This window comes from Lissotriton vulgaris, chromosome 1_1, assembly GCF_964263255.1.
Source record: "Lissotriton vulgaris chromosome 1_1, aLisVul1.2, whole genome shotgun sequence".
Lineage (NCBI taxonomy): Eukaryota > Metazoa > Chordata > Amphibia > Caudata > Salamandridae > Lissotriton > Lissotriton vulgaris.
The window spans coordinates 600379684-600401361 of NC_141685.1; the positions used below are offsets into that span (position 1 = coordinate 600379684).

The 21678-nt window shown below is 41.3% G+C and overlaps 1 protein-coding gene across 1 annotated transcript in view; it reads right to left on the bottom strand.

Annotated features, from left to right (window-relative positions):
- Positions 1-529: 529 nt before the first annotated feature.
- COL24A1 (collagen type XXIV alpha 1 chain) overlaps positions 530-21678 on the bottom strand; it is an 897023-nt gene continuing 875874 nt past the window's right edge. Inside the window, exons 58-60 of the mRNA XM_086954096.1 lie at positions 17681-17790; positions 14976-15191; positions 530-1870 (exon numbers count right to left, since the gene is read on the bottom strand). Coding sequence (XP_086810222.1) covers positions 1724-1870; positions 14976-15191; positions 17681-17790 — 473 coding nt within the window. The 3' untranslated portion in view covers positions 530-1723. The remainder of the gene's footprint in view (positions 1871-14975; positions 15192-17680; positions 17791-21678) is intronic.

Below are 21678 nucleotides of genomic sequence, written 5' to 3' on the forward strand. Positions count from 1 at the left end.
ACTATGTGTAATTAGAGTTCTAGAAAGCCAACATTGAATATGTTCTTGTCTAGTTCACTGTAAAGGTAACTAAATTTGTTGTTATTTAATTTAAAAGCTGTATTGTCATCGACAGAGACACTAATCTGCAGAAATGTTACTCTTTCTGTCAATTACACGTTCGACTATAACCAAGTAATGAGCAGATAATAGTAAAACTAAAAAAGAATTGAAGTCTTCGAACATTCCCTATATTTCACTTTTTAATGGTTCTTTAGAAGAAAAACCTAACTTTGCGTAATTATAATTAACAATGATGACTAGCCTGAACAAGCTAATTTGTTGTCATATTCAATCATTTAAATGTGTGAATATCAAATCTTGTACTCCCAATTTTTGCTGCACCACAAACAGCTATTGCACATGAATCCACGCAACATTAAAGGTGGTTACATTGTGTGATCTGGTATCTGTAAATTGTTTATCTATTTTAGTTAATAGTATTCTAAACTGAGTCTGAAAAATAGATATTCAAAATTAATAGACACCGTTGCAAGGACAGGTTAATGCTTTATTGGCTATAGATATAGGGCAATAAGTCAAGGGCAACTTTTAAATAGTAAAAAGGGAGTTTTAACAATCAATATTTTAATAGTCTTAGGGATGGATAACTGTAGCCCATAATGCATTAAATAAAATACAGTGAATCTGTCTAGCAATTTTACAAAACACATATCATCTAAAATGTTGACTTGATATAGATATTATAATTTAACATCAGTGAGTTTAAAGATATATTGTATTAAATTTTCAACAAAGTTACAAAATATATACACACAACACCAACTTTAGATGCTATGGGATTTTAAAAAAATCATACACTTGTCTTTAACCCAAAATCTATATAAAAAATCATAGTTGTTCTACAACAATCTTTGCAATTTCTAAAAAGGATTCAGCATATGAGTACAGATTAGACTTCGCTGTCTTGTGTCTTGAACCCACAAAATTAAACCCCAAATTCTACCTTGGAAAGTTTCCATAAATAATGTTTATTATCATATTGAAATATTTGACCAGAAAATTAAAAATAGTTTTTTTTGTAAAAGAAACATGTCTTGATGTAACCAGTACATAAAGTTTAAAGAAAAAAACGTTATAAAATTATCTTTACTAAACCACTAGCACCTTGTGTTATTTAGAGCACCAGGCATTACAAACAGGCAACACATAAGAGGTAGTGTACATCGCTTAAGATGTATGTGTCCACTTGGGACTATAATACAACTTAGTGTTCAAAGAAATTCATTTGTATCATGGCATAATGCACTATCATTTACAATCTATTGCACATTTGGTAGCATTATTCAGTACTGTTGAGGAGCAGGTCTCCAGCTTTCTTTGCGTTGTCTTGTACAGTGCTCTTGGGTAGACTGTGAACTCTAGAAGTCTGCATGAATTCAAACTTCAGTTTTTTCTCAGTTTCAGGAAATTATATAAGAAAGCACCAATAATTGTTAAAAAAAACTTAAATACTTTATTGATCTTGAGTCGTGCACTTCTTTGTTGAAATGTCATTTCTCCTTCCTGGTATGAAGTCTTTTCTTCCTGAGATTCATTTGAATACAACCCAAATTTTTCATGAAACATTATTCTATGGTGGTCTGAATGAAATGCATTTTCATATTTTTCCTTGTTATTTGTTCTCTGCTGCCAGTCTTTAGTGATGTGTGATGGCAGAGGCTTAAAGAAAGCACACCAAACCACTTTCTAAATAGTGCTGCTGTCCTGCTTTCAAATTTGGAAATCTTTGTATTTCAGCAATTGGAAGTTGGTTTGTTTCCTGTGTGTGGAAAAGGAACTGTGTCTTATGCCAGCTGCCATCTTGTACCTGAAATACAGGTGAATAAAATAATATTAAAGGGAGTTACAAAAATACAAACCACAGTTTTACAAAGAGTATGTTCCTGCTTCTGGTACAGTTCCTTGCCTGTGAATGGGCAGGTGCAGTGAAATCCATCTTAACACTCAAACTGTGAACATTACTACCTCATCATAACACAAGTGTCTTTCACAAACTATATAATGAGCAATTGAAAGAATTAGTGGTGTTTCTTTGGCTGTGATATGCAGTCTCACTTTTCTCTGTTGTTCTGATTAGTTAAACAAGTTACTTACCTGATAAAAACAATTCCTTAAAGACTGCTCATTTTCCCTGCAGGTTTGTATTTGTTTGCAATATCCATAGATACCAGACTGGAATATGCTATACATTAGCTTGGGTGCCACACGGCACAAAATATGTCAGGTGGTGCTTGGTGCAGCGCTAAAGGCAATAGTAATTTCTGTTTAAATAATTGCTATGTGTTATAGTTTAATGAATGTTCTAATAATTTTAATAACTCCAACTGCAAAGGCATCCTAAGAGGAGCCCAGGACCATGGCCTCTAGAGGAAGCCGCAGGAACATTTAAGTTCAAATAACTACTATACCAATAGATAAAAACTTAATCTACAGGATTCATTCTCTCTGTAGCAGGATACAAGTCCTGAAAAAGAAGTGGGGGGACTAACCAAGTTTGGCAGTATGCAAGTGACATTATGGTGTGTGACAGTGCATGTAGCATCATAAGAAGTGGCATCACAACCCAAGACCTCAAAGGAAGTGACATTGCAAGAAGTGAAATCAGATCTTACACATGTGTATAGCAGGTCTAGGTCTTGAGTGCATTACAATATTTAACAAATTACATTTTGTGTCAAAAATGTGACGTGACCTTGATGCAAAATTTGGGCCTCAACTTAAATATTTATTTTTTTAACTCTCTGCCACAAAGAAATTGCCAACAAGTAGAAATGTGCCAGTAAATCTGTTCTGCTCAACTAGATGCAAAGTTGCCATTTTAAAACATCTTATGGGGTTATGGCACCTACTGCATAAATCTTTGTGCACCCAATAAATCTCAGGGAATAATAATAATGGTAAGATAACTCTGGAGGTTACTGCACTTTCTGGAGAGATCTGTGTAGCACAGTGAGCTTCGAAGGACATGTGACTCCTACACCTTGTAACCTTCACTGTGTTAAGTAACATACCCTGTATATTGATTTATACATTTGCCTTATTGTCTATGTATCGGGTGCACGTGCGATGTAAAGAGCTACAACAATCTCGCAGTCCGGATTTCGGGCCAACCACAGCACCGAGACCGCCCTGATCGCAGCCACCAACGACAACAGAACCCTGATCGACAACGGGGAAACAGCGGCCCTCATCCTCCTGGACCTCTCCGCAGCGTTCGACACGGTCTATCACCGCACCCTAGTGAAGCGCCTCAGCAACATCGGAATCCGAGAGAAAGCGCTGGAATGGATCATCTCGTTCCTCACCGGAAGAACCCAGAGAGTCCGCCTCCCTCCGTTCAGATCCGAGGCCACTGAAGTCATCTGCGGCATACCACAAGGATCTTCTCTCAGCCCGACCCTCTTCAACGTCTACATGAGCCCCCTCGCAGCCATCGCACGCCAACACAACCTCAACATCATCTCCTACGCCGACGACACCCAGCTGATCCTCTCCCTCACCAACGACCCCACCACCGCCAGAGCCAACCTACACGAAGGAATGAAAGACGTTGTCGACTGGATGAGGAACAGCTGCCTTAAACTGAACTCAGACAAGACGGAAGTCCTCATCCTGGGATCATCACCCTCCGCCTGGGACGACTCCTGGTGGCCCCCGGCCCTGGGCACCGCTCCCAAACCAACGGACCACACACGCAACCTGGGCTTCATCCTGGACTCCTCCCTGTCAATGACCAGACAAGTCAACGCTGTCTCTTCCTCGTGCTTCAACACCCTGTGCATGCTCTGCAAGATCTTCAGATGGATCCCCACTGAAACCAGGAAGACCGTCACCCAGGCACTCGTCACCAGCCGACTGGACTACGGGAATGCCCTCTACACCGGAACCACAGCCAAACTCCAGAGAAGACTCCAACGCATACAGAACGCCTCCGCACGACTCATCCTGGACATCCCCCGACACAGCCACATCACCGGACACCTCAGAAACCTGCACTGGCTCCCCGTCAGCAAGAGAATCACGTTCAGACTCCTCACCCACGCACACAAGGCTCTCCACGACCTGGGCCCCAAGTACCTCAACGAACGCATGACCTTCTACACGCCCACCCGCCAGCTACGATCGACCAGCCACGCACTCGCCACCGTACCACGCATCCGCAGAGCCACCGCCGGAGGAAGATCCTTCTCCTACCTGGCAGCCAAGACTTGGAACTCCCTCCCCACCCACCTTCGGCGAACCCAAGACCATCTCACCTTCAGGAAGCACCTCAAGACCTGGCTGTTTGAGCAGTAACACACCCCTCTCCCCCAGCGCCTTGAGACCCTCCCGGCTGAGTAGCGCGCTTTATAAATGCCGTGATTGATTGATTGAGAGTGGGCTAAGTAGAACTATAAATGAAATAAAGCAACATTAAATTGTTATTTGTTTAAATACTGGGACAGACAACCCATCTGACATTCTTACAGTGCATGCATATGCCGTATATGCAGGGACTGAACAAAGTCAAAAGCATGCCTCTTTTAAGTAATTTCGAAGTAATATCAAGCTGTGACCCTTAGTGTAGCTAGTTGTGTGGTACTCTAGATAGCTCACACTGAGTGAGAATGATAATTTTTAGCACAGCCTGATGACTTTTCTTTTAAATTACCTACAAATATATATAATATGGATCTACAGTCTAGTGAATTACATTTTGACCACCATCATTAACTTTGTGAAGACTACTGGGGTAGTCGTCAACTGCAATAGAATAGCTTTGCTAGGGCAGAGCTTTCAGCTTGTCACAAAGGAAAGTTGCTGATGGCACAAGCATCATACGGGTTGAGTGATTCCATCTTATAATCGTATATCCTTACTTAGAGGATCTACAGCAAATTGACCATGTTGTGGTATTATTTTATTTTATTTTATTATAAAGTTTTGTATAGCGCTAACAAGACCCGTGGGTATCAGAGCGCTTCACATAAAGAGCAGGTTACAGATTAACAATGTAGTCACAATAATAACAACACATTGATATGAGGTAGATAGTTATAAGGCTTTGGGCGCATATAGATCTATATCCATTCCAAATGTGCATTATGCATTAGGAGGTAGGTTAAGGCTTAACTTATATCATATTCCATTTACGCCAACATATAAAAGGTAGAGGATTATCTGGTTTTACGCAGTGTGATAAAATATATAAGTGAGGTAGATATATACGATCACATTTACATGAGGTAGCATTTTGTATACAGCTTAGACTCAGTAGAGTCGCCAGTCTCGTATCGTCTCAAAAGTTCAGTAGTAGGACTGCACTTGCTCTTAATTGTGATCAAATAAGCCTATGTAGAGAATTTATTCATCATGAAGCTCTTCACTTCCCGCTTAAAAGTTGCAGTATTCTGGATCTTCCTAATTCTTGGAGGGAGTGAGTTCCAGATTCTGGGGGCAGCTCCTGAGAACGCTCTGTCATAGGTTTTTTTCTTTCGGAAGAAGGCTGGCCTCAGCAGCAGCTCCTTGGCACTCCTAGCTGGTCTGTTACCTCCTGATAGCTCAATTTTCTTGGCTAGGTATCTTGGCGTGTTATAGTGGAGCGCTTTATGGGTGATACATGCTATCTTTAGTTGAATTCTGGCTTCAAAGGGTAGCCAGTTTAATGCTTTCAGGTGAGGGGATATATGGTCGAATTTTCTCGATCCCGTGATGAGTCTTGCCGCTGCGTTCAGGCAAGCTTTTAGTGGTGCTGTCGACGTGTTTGGTAATCCGGCTAAGGTGGTGCAGCCATATTCAATCCGAGAGATGACTAGGGATTGGATTGCCAGCTTAAGATCCGCCTCTGAGATGAATGGTTTCAATTTTCTTAGGTAATTCAGATGGAACCGGGCACTTTTAGCCATTGAATTAATATGGGCTTTCATGTCAAGGTTTTCGTCTAAAGTGATTCCTAGCGATTTAGCTGAGTTGACTAGGGTAGGGGTGCAGTTTAGCGCCGTCACCAGCTTGGTCCATTCCTTTATTTCTGCCTGGTTCCTTGTTGGTGAGATTAATAGGAACACTGTTTTATGGGCATTTAGCTTCAAATGATTGGCCTTTAACCATTTCAATGCCATTTTTAAGGTCTCGTTCATTAGCTCAATGTCTTCAAGGGAGGCGATCTTTATGTATATCTGCGTGTCATCTGCATACATGTGGTAGGCTATCTGTGAGTTTCGGAGAATTTCTGTGAGGGGTTCGACATACAGGTTAAACAGGTCAGGAGATAGTGACGATCCTTGTGGAACTCCAATTGAGTTAGGGCATATAGATGAAATTGATTGGTTGACCAGGAATCGTTGTGTTCTGTTTCGTAAGAAAGACTCGAACCATTTCAGGACATTTCCCGCCAGTCCCATCCTGTCCTGCAGCCTGGTCAGTAATGCTTCGTGATTTACTGTGTCAAATGCCGATGACCGGTCCAGGAGAATTAGTAGGCATGCTTGATTTTGGTCTAGGGCCTGTAACGCATCATCAACAATATGGAGGATCGCTGTTTCCGTACTATGCCCTGATCTGAATCCTGATTGGCATTTATCTAGTAGGGAGAACTTGTTGATGTCATGGCTCAGTTGGCACTGCACACATTTTTCAATTAGTTTGGCCAGTAAGGGGATGTTGGTCACTGGGCGAAAGTTATTCGGATCAGTTGCATCCGCTGTAGGTTTTTTGATTATGGGAACAACTTGCCCTATTTTTAGACAGTCAGGGAGGATCCCTTGTGATAAAGATGCATTTATTATTTTGGTCCAAATTGGGACCACAATATGGTTGATTTCTCTTACGCACTTCGCAGGTAGGGGGTCATGATAGTGGTTGTTAGGCTTGATTTCCGAGAGCGTTTTGGCGACTTTCTCCTGGTCATATAATTCGAATGTGTCCCAGTGCGCTTTGTTTTTTGATTTGCTTCCTTCTGTAGTCAAGTCGGAATTGTTCATAGTCAATGGTTGGATTGGAAGGTTAGCCGCTGCGCTTGTGAGCTCCAATTCCAGCGCATTGGCCTTCTCCGTGAAAAATGTCGAGAATTCCTCGCAACTTAGAGGTGTTTTTGAGTTCTCATGAGCGGTTTTGGCTAACTTATTAGATTGTTGCTTTAGGATCTCAAAGAGTTTCCGTGGTCTGTTTTTGGCATTGTCCAGTTCAGATCTTATATATTCCCTTTTGGAGTTGATGATCTTTTTGTTATATTGGTTTCAAATTTTTCGGAGGGCTGTCATCTCCGGGGATGACGGGTGTTGTCTCCATTTTCTTTCGTCCATTCTCAATTTGCGCCTATCTTCATTCAGTGATCCATTAAACCATGGATTTTTTACCTTCTCCGTGACTCTTTTCAGTTTTAGTGGCATGGCGTCATTGACGATGTTCCCGACTGAGGTTATGTAGTGATCTGTCATCTCATTTACATTCTGCAGGTTGCTAGGTGGCTTTAGGTCTCTCTCACACCTTTCTACGAGTAGCTCCATATTAGCCTCTTTTGTGTCTCGAATCCATTTTTTGAGCTTGAAGGGTTGAACAGACTTGCCCTTTTTCACTACAGGTATCAAGAAAGATATGGCATGGTGATCTGACCAATCACACGGGGCTATTGAGAGGATTGATGTGTCTTTGGCTCCTGAAATAATCCAGTCTAACGTTGCTCCTTTCGAGTGAGTAGGTTGCGTGCATGCTTGATGGAGGTTTAGCTCGGCGAGGAAATCCTTAAGCGTGTTGACTAGTTTGTCATTAGAGTCCTCCCAATGTAGGTTGAAGTCGCCTAGGAATATATTATTGGCATCGGTGTTAGAGTTGGCCGTTATGATCTCCAGTAACTGTTCTGTGAACTTTGTGTTCTCTTCAGGTGGGTGGTAAAACGCATGCAGGTTGCATCTTTGATTGGTTGCTGATCTTATATTGAGACCTAAGTATTCACAGGATTCGAGTGGGTCGGAATGTATTTGGTTGACCTCTATATCCGATCGGTGAATGCAGGCTATCCCTCCTCCGGTCTTTTTTAGTCTATCTAGTCTCACAATGTTATATTGAGGAGGTACTAATAAATCCAGGGTTGGCGAAGATGATTCTGTAAGCCAAGTTTCTGTGAGGATTGCCAGATCAATTCCCTTGTTGATGAGGAGGTCTGCTATATCTGATGCATGTTTGGTTGCCGATCAACAATTGAGTAGGAGGCAGTTCAGTGGATTCCCAGAGCTGCTAAGGTTCATCTTATAGGTTTCGGATATTAGCTGGATTTGATGCAGGTTATTAAGGTCAGGTTTTCTATCATTTTTTCTGGATGTTCTGTTGGAATCGACTGGTACTATTTTGATTCTTTCCTCTCTCACATGCTTCGCGGGTTCATACGTTCGGAGTAAGGCCAGCATTTCCTCCTTCGACAAGGACTTTGATCTATTTGGTCTGTTGTGCCTATTTGCTAATGGCATGGCCATCTCGTTGCTCCTTCTTTGTGAAGAGTGTACAAGGTTTTGTATATGCGTGACCTTGGAGTGAGTGCTTACCGTCATTTCCAGTATTTTTTCAATCGCTAGTAGAGAACTAATTGTGTCTTGTGCCATGTAGCCAACTAGTTTCTGAAGATCTTTGATATCTTTCCTGTTTTGGAGGGACTTCTTAGAAATGATTAACCTGTCTGCCCGTGTTCTGCGTTTTTCTCTTCTCTGTTTTTGGTCTGATCTTACTGTCGCAGTCTTTTTCACTATGTTCACTGTTTGACTGTCTGTTCTGTTTCTATTTGATATGTTGTGTGTATTATCTGGGTTTGGAGATGCTAGGCGTGTTTTTGTTGGCGTTGTTCTCCCTGACTCTATTATAGTATTAGAGAGAGGTAAAGGGAGGTTGTTACCTTCGATCATATTTATATCCCGATTCTCATTACGTGGTTCATTCAAACTCGATGAGTGTACAGCGCAGGAAGTCCCAACATATGAGATTGGCGTCGACTCCTCCATAAGGAGTAGGTCCTGATCGTTGTTCTCGAGACAAGTAGACCTCCCTGTCCCTTCCGCCTCCTCATTCGATATTGTCAGACCTGTTTCATTTCTATATCTCGGGTTAATAGCCTGATCCTGGTCCTGATGACCTCCTGTTCGTTTGGCGTCTCTGGAAGTAGTGCTGTTGTTTCCGGGAGTGACTTCAGGTGTGTTTAGATCTGGTTGGTGTCTTGGTCCCTCAAGCAGTTCTTTTACGGATGGGAATATCTTGTCAAACTTATCTAGTTCGCTGTTCGCTGCTTGAATCAGCACTATCCCTGTTTTATATATGGTAATGCATAGTTCGGCTCTGCATCTTATTGAAGGCGAGGTTGTTATTTTTGTGCCATGTGGGATGTTTTTCATAGCTTTTATGTTAAGCGTATTTGTGAAGGCATTGCACCATTTAGCCGTTTTATTTGAGAAGAATATTAAGTCGTTCACTATAGTTCCTTTATCTATATTAAAGTATGGGTCAGAGAACAGTGTGTCTGGGTGTTTCCTTAGGGTATTATGTTTAAACTTTTTCGCTGCATTTCTGGATAATTTCGCTGGATATTATATGCTCTGAGCATTCGAGCCAATGGCCCTAGGGTATCTTTCATCCATGTTTGCACCGTGTTGTAGGATATATGTTGACTCCTTCGCTGTTTGGATCATAAATTATTCCAATACTGATGTTATAAAGTAAATAATGTAAACCTCTCTTTCAAGTAATTTTCTTATGAAGTCTCAACTTTCCCCTATCAGAGTCAGATTAGAGTGTTAGCTCCTTTCTCTCTGTCCAGCGCTTCGTTATTCCCTGTCTTGTCTTTGAGTTATTGTCTCTCCACTTGCAGTTGAGATCTCTATGGGAGATAGTCTAAATGACATATGCGGCGCCATTTCCGAGTCAGGCACGTCGCTTCGACTATTTCCTCATTTTCAATATTCACTGTACGACCCTTCTAACATTCTTATATAAGATTCACAGCCTGCTCCGGGTTGTAATGCGGCGGGTCTCCTCCGTTTCTCCCATTCGTAATCAAGAGCAGTCTAATCTCTCAATGTCCTAAACAGCCGCCATATTTGGGTCAGGCGCGCCGTTATGTCTATTTCCACTTCTGCAATATACGCTATATGAGCTTTATAAGCATGCATGTAGTCATCGCCTGCCTCGCGATGTGGTGTGGTGGGATCCCTCCGTTTTTCACACTCGTCCGAACAAAGACAGTCTAGTTTCCCCCCATGTCCTAAGGCGCCGCCATCTTAGGTTCAGGCGCGCCGCTTCGGACCTTGTTACTGTTAGGTTTTTTAAGTCTATCTTTATTTTCTTGCTGCCACAACTTACGTCGCGTTGTAAAGTGGCGGGTCCCTTCCGGTTCTCACGCTCGTCGTCGTTCCCCTCCACTCTCTCAGTCCTCGTCGTTTCAGCTCCCCCGCCACATCATTGGTCCTCGTTCTCCGCTCTTAGCTCGGTCCTCGCTCCTAGTTCGGTCCTCGTAGTGATCCGGTGCCTTTCTTTGGTGGGCCCTCCGCCGTCGTCGTCGCCCTCCTTTCTTTTGTCCCCAGAAAACCTCCGTAGACGATCACCTGTGCAGACCCGAAGTCCGGAAGGGCAGCAGTCAAACTGGACCACAGACCCTCCCCTGCCAAGGTAGGTCGCCGTAGTTCTTCAATTTCGCGTTATTCTTTTGTCCTTGTTCCCGGAGGGGGGGGGGAGGGGGGGAGGCGGTTGTTTTCCTGCAGGGTTTAATCGCGGATTTAAACTATAATTAGTTATCCCGAACCCTGAGCCCCGGAGCTCTAGCAGTGAGCTCTTACAGTGCGGCCATCTTGCCTTATCCTTCGCTTGTGGTACGTGAATGCACCTTTCTTAAAAAATGTTGCTAGTGCATACTGTTTTCTTCTTTGATAACGAGAATATATCAAATAAAATGCAGTACACCATTCATTTTATAACACTTTTTACAAATCCCCTTTGGCAGTAATAATGCCATCATATTTAGAAGGTTGACAAAGACAGGGAGGAATAATTAACACATGTACCATTATTTTCTGAATTTTCGGGACCTATTTATTCATGGTTACATGGAAACAGCTTTACAAAACCGACCAGTCTTGCATAAATTTGTGCTGATAGTTAAAGACATTAATGTGGCTTGGCAGAGCTGTTATGTTGATTATGAGGATGCCCAACAGATTCGGAATCTACGGGGCTGGCTGAGAATAATATTGCCCAGACACAGTTCCAAATCATTTAGAAAACAGTGTGGAAATAAACAGTAGATGTAACCTGAACTCCTTGACACTAATCCTCGTGGCTCTGTGCCTACCTTATCTTGTTAATGCATTTTACTTGTTAGGTCAAGACCGCCCAAACACTTCTTGGTAATGTGATTCGATACACATTTTGTGATAAGTACTTACATCTAACAGTCTTTACTGATGTATACCTAAACACAACTAGTACATTCAAATAAATATTGGAGCAAATTCCAAATGCAGAATGAAAGTGTTCACTTGTTAGTGAACTCTACCCACAACAAGGGAAAGGTGCATGTGCTAAGTTCATACTGCAGTTAAAGGGAAAACTATCCGGTAGTATATTGCTGGAAAACCTTGAGGATCTGCACTAGAAGGGACAATGCTGATCTTTTTGTGGTTTTGACATTTTTTAGGATGAAATTGTTATTACTCTTTTTAGGTGTAAATTCACAGAGGTATCAGGAAAGAATCGTACAGAAAATGGCATGGCGTCTCATAGATGGAATCTCAGAGGAAATAAACAGGAACAAAAACAACCATCACCTCCACAGCTTCGGTCGCTGCATTTGCTGGTGCTAAGAGTGTGCTTATACCCCTATAAGATGGTTTGTATCTGAGCTCTGCTTTAAGACCTACAGATATATATGACTCTTCAATGTAACACCTTCTAACGAGTGCCCCTCCATCTCTAGTTTCCTATTTAAAGAGCCCCAGAGCCTGAGCCAATGATGGAATGCAAAAATTGGCAGACCCTAGAACACATAATCCAGGACAGGTTCCGAAATATTATCAAACTTGGTAGTGCCATCCTGATATTGCTAAATAATTGCTCCAGGAAATAATATTCTTAATCTCCACTGAGGGCATGGAAGGAGAACTTTCTTCTTCGATAAACTTGCAATCATTAGCTTAGCTGCCTCCAAGCAATCCCAGAACCTTTCGTAATCTTTCTCATGCTATGTGGTTGCATTCCTAGCACTACTTCTGGACCCAATGGAAGAGGGTAGCCCAGAATAACAGACACGGTCAATTCCAGAGAAAAATCCTTTGGATCCTTGAGTACCTTCAAATTAGATACCTCCACTTACTTCTATCCTTCTGAAAATCTTGCAAATCGACTTTCACCAGCCACAAAACTCCCTTTAAATTTAGATTGCTTTCTGGACTAAAGGGTTTGTACCATACTGATATCCAGACTGTTCCTAACAACCTCCCAACAATAATCTCCAACTCCAGTGCCAAGATGGATGCTAGCTGCTTGGTTAGCTGGAGACTCCCTGGACTCCACTCTCCAGCCTGAGTGCTCCTGAAATTCATCAGGACAATGCACTTTGAGATGATGTAGCGAAGGGTTTTTAATCTTCACACCTGCTTCAGTGTTTCTGCAGGTGCAGTGAATGTTGCAATAACTTAAAGGGTAATTTCAAGTTAGGTAAATAAAAGACATCCACCAAAAAGTGTTGGATGCGGCATCACCAAAACTCACAGTTCACCCACAGAAGTGTTAGGGGATGGGCAAAGTGGGCTCTGGCCCAGGGCGCCAGCCTTTCAGGGGGCCTCCTGTTAGAGCCAGCTATGTTCAGCAGAGTCTTGCCCTGATGGCTTTGAATAATTTTCAACAGATTGTTGTAAATACAATTTTTCTATCATTTATTTTTTGTGTGTGAGTCTGTTACAGTTTTTTGCCGACAAAGTGTGTTCATCTTTCATGCAACATCCATATAAAAAGTTTATTTTAGATCAATACAGGACCTCACATATGAGAAATAGGAGCGTGTGTCAGGCTATTTGCGGTAATATTAGTGAGCGGCAGCTGTGTTTTAATGCTTTAAACGCACATTACTATTCCTGAATATCAGATGTACATACACATTTAGAATGTGACCAAATAGGGCATGAAAGAGCTGAAACTCGATCATAAAATCAAAGCTAGTCTGAATAGGGTCCCCAAAATAGGCCCAGGGTCCACAAAATCCTTAAAACGTCCCTGAGTTCACCCACCCCAGCCAGAGGCTGTCTAAGAGCGAAATTTCTGCTGACGGATCTTCAGCTAGCTCTGCTGACAGAAATCCTGAAATGACGGAAGCTCTGCCACTGGTCAATGTGTGTCGGAACGTCTGCCCTACTAAGGTAGTCCTTCTACCTAACACTTGTCCTGTTCTGACTGCCAGGGAATCTCTGGAGGTACTTAAATAAGAAAACACAGAAATGACCTACATTTGTTAGGCCGTTTATATTTTGTTTTGAAGAAATATACCCCAGCATTGGGGTTTATTTCTGCAAAATAAAAAATAATGCTTACCATCCACCCTTCACCATGCACAGCAGACTATGTATTGTTGGTTTGGGAATACCTTAGCATGGCTGATAATCTTCTGCCGGGATGGCAGAGGTGAAAACCTCTACAGAGCTGTTGGCATGTAGCAAGAGAAACATAATCAAATAAAATGAAACATGATCAGACAAGCAAAACAAGATGATGTGGAAAACACTCTCAATCCCATTTTCAGTCAGCTCCATGAATGCCTGTAATTGGCTTTTTTTTTGTGATAGGTGGCATCATCATTCCCTACCAGCAAAAGAGTGATGCCCAAGAGTGCAAGGGATTGTGTTAAATCCCAATGTCATAATAGGTGAAAATAGTCTTCCCTACAACATACCCACTTTCAGGCCATCACCAACTTAAAACTCAAATGCACGGACAGTGGGATATCATGTAGCTGACCTATTGGAATTTAGAAGAGAACCCACATAGCTGAACGTGGTTTCTGGGATTCTTATAGCTGCACAGAGCAGAAGTGGGGTCATCTTTCAGATTGTTTTTAGGCGATGTTACCAACTCAACAGAATGGACATTTGTTAGCTACAAGAAGTCAGAGGAAATTATTCAGTCATGCATCAACTGCTAAACTGATAGAGGAATTAAGTAGAAGAAGTAGAAAGAAGGATGTTGGGCAGACTTGTCTACAGAAGAAGCAAACTGCACCCTACAGAATGTGCCTGATATCACAGGTGTGATATAGGCAAAATGAATTGATTCTCTGAAAAAATGGGTTTCTGTCTCAGACTGTGTTTCCTATGGGACCACTCTCTTATTTGTCAAGTCTGTGTGGTCCAGTCCTACTGTCCTACTACCTTTGGCAATCTTCTGAGATACAATGTGATCCTAATTCTTTTGAGATCCCTATTCCTCTCCCTCACTACCCCGGAAAGAATTATATCTGCCATTTGGAATCCCTCTTCTCTCGAAAAAGCCCTCTTTCCTTCATTTTTAGTAGAGCTGATTACATCGGTTCCTGATGTGGAGAACTTCATATGTACAAGGGGCTCAACTTGAAAATGCTAAGCTTGAATATTTTTCTTTTTTAATTGCCCTGATATCCTATGCAAGAACCTTTTTTGTACAATGGTATAATTCTTCCATGATGGAGGGTTGCATCACACATTCATGTAATGCTGATTGAGAGCCTTTTCTTGAAGCACTATCCAAGACCTCTGCATGATGTAATAAAGTACCAGAATTTAACTCTGACTTTAGAGTAACTGCTGGTTGCTTCATGTTCTACTGTAGCGGCTGTTGCAATATCATTTTAAGTGATTTTAGTACAGGCGACAATGCCATAATATAGAATACTACCACAACAGTTCATTTATGTAGACTGAATCACATTTTCTTACCTTGCATTCATCTAGAAGCACATTGTCTTCAAGTAGTGTATTTGCATCAAACAAGTGACCATTCCATCCTTTAAAGCGAACAGATGTTTTTTTGGAATTGGTCATGCTGATGCCCCAGACTGGTGTATTGAGACAGTGAACTGTGATTGTGTGAACGGCTTCCGAACTCAGCAAATGGAGAAAGTTCATCTGAACCTTACCAACTCCATACTCCAGCTGCGATAAAACAAAAAGTTATAGTAGTGAAAATAATTTTTATTAGACAATGGAGCCAAGTTTCAAAACTTAAAATTTAACTTTGCCAAGCACTCTACTATCTTCCAAATAACTCACCTTTAATAGACAATTAAAAGGTTTAATCATAATAACAATATAAGCCATGTACACCAGCAAACCTAAACTGGTTTACAATAGACATTGCCAATCTGTTTTTCCTTAAATTACATGGAATCACAGGTGCAATAAAATGTACCATATGCTAGACACACTGAGCCAAACGACTGCTTCCATGCTTGACGGAATTGACTCTCCTTGCAACTGAAGAAAGCAAAATGAAACAAAAGTCCATTTACTAGACCCCTCCCCCCAAAGCAAAAAGGGGGCCATGGAAAAAAATTGTGAAAATGTGGTATACTGACAGAGAAAACAGATTATGAAATTCGCTATGGGAGGAGAGAAAATTTGGTTACGGTCTCGGAATTGGCAGAATTTGGCAACTCATTGGAGTTCCATCCAAAATCGCTAGTCGCTGTGTGGTGGAATATTTTCTCGCGCATGGCTCCAGAAAGGTAAGTTGGCGAGCGCGAGCAAGATTTGGCACCCAGTTTCCAGTTGCTAAGAGGACATTCGATATTTTCCGAACACATGCGGTCATGATCGTTCGTGGTCAGAAGGCTTCTGCTCAATTAGAAAATCTACTTGAGCGGCAGCAAAATCAACTCCAATAGTTGGGCTATCTGGAACACTGTGTGTTGCCGTTCACACTGATTTTTCAGCGAGAATCACGCTAGCGGTGCTAAATCACAGTGCAAGCAGGATGACGTGCCTGTTTTCACCCATTGGTGGAACTCCTTGGAATCTCCCAGAGTTTTTATGTAACTCATCGGAGTCGAATTCTGCTAACTACTAAGTAAAGCTTACCAGGAATTGTCCCTCATAGCTTACCAAGAAAAACAGGTATTATCGCTTCAGAGCCATTCAATAGAAATATGGCACATACCTAAACCAGCAAAATTATTTTCAGACCAGCTAATGGCTCGGTGACATAAGTGATTTCTGCTGACATCTTAATGTGTGACCAGCAGGTCACAAGTCCTAATCCTTGTAGGGGTAATTCAGCCCTTCATTCTTCCCAGGTTAATGTCTGGAGTACTGTTAAGAGGTTGGTGCTCTGAACCTTCGGATTGCAAATTGCAGTCTGTGGTTCTTGCTTTCTGACCTGACAATATTTCGCCCTGACATTTTATTGACAGGCTTCATTTTTAATACAAGTAATGGAAAAATATGTGTCTGTACCCCTGAGAATTGCTGTAACTGATGACTACTGATATTTGGTTCTAATTTATATATACATGCAAGATATAGATATGTTTTTCCTTGCTCAAGGGACGCCATATTTAGAGCAAAACACGTGTTAGGATACAGTCATATGGAAGAAGCACTTTTTTATTCTTTGGGGTATAGAGGATTGACTTTTGTTATTTTGGCTCAGAAGATTATATATGTTCTTATGAAACCGAAAAAGGACAAGCTAAAGGTGCTTTTGTATCTTTTTTCTCTGGAATATAGAACAATAAAAAAAATGAGAACCTCAACATAACATAAAGTATTTGAAACCTGCTTATGTACTAGATCTCCATAGGTGTCCAAACCTCTAATATAGTGCTTCCCAAACTTTTTGGACCCACGACCCACTTTTCAGATTGACAAACATTTGTGACCCGCCTAGCTTTATTGTACATGAGCTGGGCAATTTTTAATTGTAATTAAAGCATTGTGTAGCAGCTCACTGTCATTTATAGACAGCAGATTTTCCATTGATATGGCCACTAAATTTTCAAGGTATAGTTTTACTGATAAAACTATATCATACACTAATGATAATGTATGTGAATCGGGTTTCAGTGAATATTTATCATTTGTGCATCACCAAGTTGTATCTTGATTTGTTTTGATACTATTAAAATCTTTGCTTTGTCACACTTCAGAATTACAAAAGTGTGCTTCATTTTTGCTTTTCTATCTGATGAATGTGTACAGTTCATATATAAGTATTTACAAGTTATTGCATGTCACAAAAATGACATTCTGCAGCCTTTCCTTTCACACACATGTACCCCAGCAAGATTGTCACATAATACACGTTACTATTCTTTCCCTGACTGCAAAGTTAGAGGAGTTTGTAAACACCAATCCCCATGTAAAAAACAGAGGCAACAATTTGTCAGAAAGCATAGGCTGACAATATAAATACAGATTTTAAACACATCTTTGTTTATTGCCTCGACTTCCACGACCCACCACAAAAGCTTTTGACGACTCACAATTTCGAAAACACTGCTCTAACATATACATGTTTTGTTTCTTTACAGGGTAACCTTTCCGAGAGCAGTTATTGCAACCAGACTACATAAAAAGAGAACAAGAGACATATAAATGCATATATCCAGTCTGCCTTTAGGAACAAAGAAGAAAGTGTTTTGTACCTTTGTTACAGAGATAGGTGATAGGCATGTCTGTCCACCAGCAGTGAAGTTACAGAAGACTTCAATGGCATCAGAAGGACATCCGAGGTTTGGATCAATCCAGTATTTCCCTGGAACAAGAGAACCCAACTGATCAAAGCATGCAAGCATACAGGCATAATGTGTAGTTGCTCTTTATAGGTAATGGTGCTGAAGAGGTATCATGATAACACAGCTAGGAGCCCAGGGCACTCTTTAAGGGAGAGCATTATTCTCTGTTCATCAAACAATGAAGACGTCCACTATTTTCTAAAGCAGAGCATACCATCACCTTCTTCTTAAGTGCTATGCCTACAAAATGGTTTTCTGGCACAATTAAAAAACCTTCCCCGCTGATATGTGTTGAAACACCACCATGGATTTTCCCTGCCTGAGGAAAAAACACTAAGTCTAAATGATTACTGCTTATCACTGCAGTTTGCTTTTGAAAAAAATGTTTACCGTACCTTCTTAAACAATACATCTTTTGTGTACTTTGTTAATATAATAAGGACAGTAGTTTTTGAACTACATGTATGTTCCTTTTTTTATGAGTTTACGGGGATTCAATGCTGCATATGCTTACCCCTACTGCTCCACACTAAATCCTGTGGTTTGCCTACAGAGCCCCAATCTACAGACCTCATACAGGGGAAACGTACGATGGCATATTTTATTAATCACCAGGATAATTATTTTTCTGTGGCTGAATTCTTTGTATTCGGGGTACATTTACACAGCAATGCACACACTATTCCAACCTTTTATAATACAGATACAAGTGCAGATGGTAAATGGCTTGAAAAGGAGGCCAGGAAGGTTTGTGAATATGGACGACCTTCTGAATTTCCACTACCTTCCCAATAACCATCGATCTGCCACTAGCTAGGAACCCCCACACCCTACTCCTGACACCGGATCCACTTCTAAGCTAAAGCTTGAGATCTTGCTGATTATCCAGGCTAGTAGGTTCTGTTTGTTGATGTCAATGGCAGCAGATCCTGCTGCTAGGACAAGGATCTGCCTTTTCAATTCTAAAGTTGAACATGGGCCAGCAAAAAATGTTGTGAATTGGATCCAGATTCACTACTATCAAGAAGTCATGGTTTGTCACCAGGATTAAAAAATTCTCAATCTGGGGTGTATGACAGCGATACAAGATGAGCCTGGCAGGATGAACCAGAGTAGAACAGTTACACCTCATCCTTTGTGTAGTCAAAGATTCCTTTTAATTTATTCAAGTAGAGTGTCAAAGTAGGTCCAACATAATAGAATCTGACAACATTACAGAAATGGACACCAGGTTAATGAATATACGGTGGCCAACATACAAAACATAAATCTTCATTAATTACTAATGCATCTCGGTTGTGAATCTTACTGAATAACCGTGTTTGTACTTCATGTAGTGGGGAGTATAAGGTTTATGTAGGGACCTGATAACAACCAGTTAATGATCTTGTGTAAAATTCACTTGGCATTGAAATATGTAAAACTGAAAAAAAAAAAATAATAATAATATAATCAAGGAGTGTGTGTATCATTGTGTGTGCCTGTGCGTGTGGCATTGTGCCCCAGGAGGAGAAAGGGCTGTACCATACACATTTATCAAAGAAGAACCCTACCGAGCCATTCTACTGTACTGAAATGGTAGGAAGTACTAATAACCAAGGTATGTAAGGAAGAAAGCAAGGATGGTGTAGCAGCTGTCGGAATGAGATGGACAGGAACCGTAGGATGGTATAAAAGAGGCGGCATTGTGTGAAATCATAACTAAGCCCATTGAGCTGGTGCAATTTTTAGATTTCTTTTTGAATTATTTAAAAAAATATAATACAGTGTGACTAGTTGGAAGTATGTTTCCAAATGAGAATAGAGAAAGGAGGTCTGGAGTGTTTTCGGTAATGATGAGCTTTCAGGGAATAATGGGCAAAACGGAATTTGAAAATAAATAACGGATTATCACTAAAATACTCAGTTTCAAAAAGTAAAAGAGGCAGGTAATGTCAACAAAATGTAAGATTGAGAAGTAGTTAGTATGTGCAAATAAAAAAATAACCTGTAAAATAATTATCAACTGAGCCTTTCGCACATTTTTTAACACAGTCAGTTCAGACCATTAAGTTAAAGGTGCAAACTCAGGTTCCATTCTCATTTCGCAACTATTTATCTTATCGTTGAACCATGAAGGAATGACGGCATTGTAATAAAGAAACGACTAATGAACCTGCCTGTGCCTTCCCATATATCGCTGCAACCATGCACTGTCCTTTCAGAGAAACTAATACGAAATGGCGCCATTGGTCTCATAATGTTTGGTGTAAGCTAGAGATTCATTTTTAATAAATAAATATAAGTACAGAGGTCAAATTTCTTCCTAGGAGCCCGTAGCTGGCACGGCCCAATGCTAGAGTTGTGACAGACATCTTTAGCTGCCCATAAGCAGGCACACTGTTTACAACACACCGTATTTACTCAGCGTGGTCTTTGGCTATTAGCCCCCTGCCATGACTGGCTGGCTTGCTTGTCCTTAAAAGCTTCTGCTCCTAATTTGATGGCTTTAGTCCATGTTCTTTTGTTTTTACCACCTGGAGGAGCATAATGGTTAAAAAACCTTTAGTTTCTACAACTTTTATCCTTATATAGGGGATGTGTTCTAGTGAAAATGAATATAAGCATACCATTCCTTGTGAGTGCTCTGTCTTTACAAGTGTTGACTTGGTGTGAGCCTGAAATACACACTGAAGCACTGCAGGCAATCAGCAGCTTGGCTGAACTACATTTCCCATCATTGCTTAGACATCTCTCCAACTCTCTTGGGAGTACTCAGAGTCATGTCTTTCATGTTTATTTCTGCCTCCCGGGTTTTAGCAGTACGCACAAGCACTGGTAGCTCTGCACTGGTGGACACATATGTATGTTGCAGTCCTGCAGTTTTATTATTTTATGATTGTATTTTTCCGGGGGCGTGGCTTAGCGCCCGAAGGAGATGGCGGTGCTGGCGTGAGCGCTCCGTAGCGGCTGGGGCGCACCAGCGGACCGCGTTGGTTTCCTTCTTCACGAGCGGAGGATTTCGACGTCGGAAGGTGTCCTGAGCAGAATGTGACCTTTTGTGGGAGCCTTTCTGGTCGCTTACTACCTTTTTTGATCGACGCTCTCCAGGACGCAGCTCTAAGAGGCCGCGGCCGCTATTTAGTGCAGCTTCTCCATGTGACGATCCTCACAGGTGCAACATCGGCTCTTCCAAAAACTCCTGAAATGCATGATGCCTTCTTCTTTCCTCATTGTGGGTCATCATATTTTTACTAAATGACTTTTCTTGCTTCACACAACCTTCTACTTCTGTTTTCAAGAAGCATTTTTTTTCCTTTTCCACGCAAGCGGCCATTTTGTCACTTCAATACCTCCTGGCTCCTTCAGTCCAAGTATGCCTGCGTTGCTTCACCTAATTGCCTCCTTTGCTTCTTATAAGCATTACAGTTGGATTGCGGCTCTGCTAAATAGTTTTTATTAGTTACTCTCTTCAATGACAGCTCATTTATTTATGCCTATTCACAGCACAATATGTCATATGCGGTTTCCAGATCTTACCTGTCAGAAGCTTACACCTTGTTGCGGGCGGCTTTTTACTTTTTTCAGCCTCAGCAGCCCCTGCTTCTGAATGTTGATCTTGCTATTTTTGCTCTGCATATGAGGCGTGGTTTTAACCCTTCATTGCTGTGATATTTAATTCTTCTTCCAATGCAGACTATTCATTCTGGAAGATAAGGGGTCTTTTTCTTTCCTATTGTACACCGCCTGGTCGTGCTTCTGGTGAAGAATGATAACCGATGGGCAAACTTACAACAAGTTGCGCTGGCAAAACCTCAAAGCGCACTTTTATCAAAAACTCGACGGTTTTTTCAGCATTGGCCCAGTTGGAAGCTTCCCAAGAACCTCCTGTTCTTACGTCAAAGCCGGCCATGGAACCCCTTCCTCAG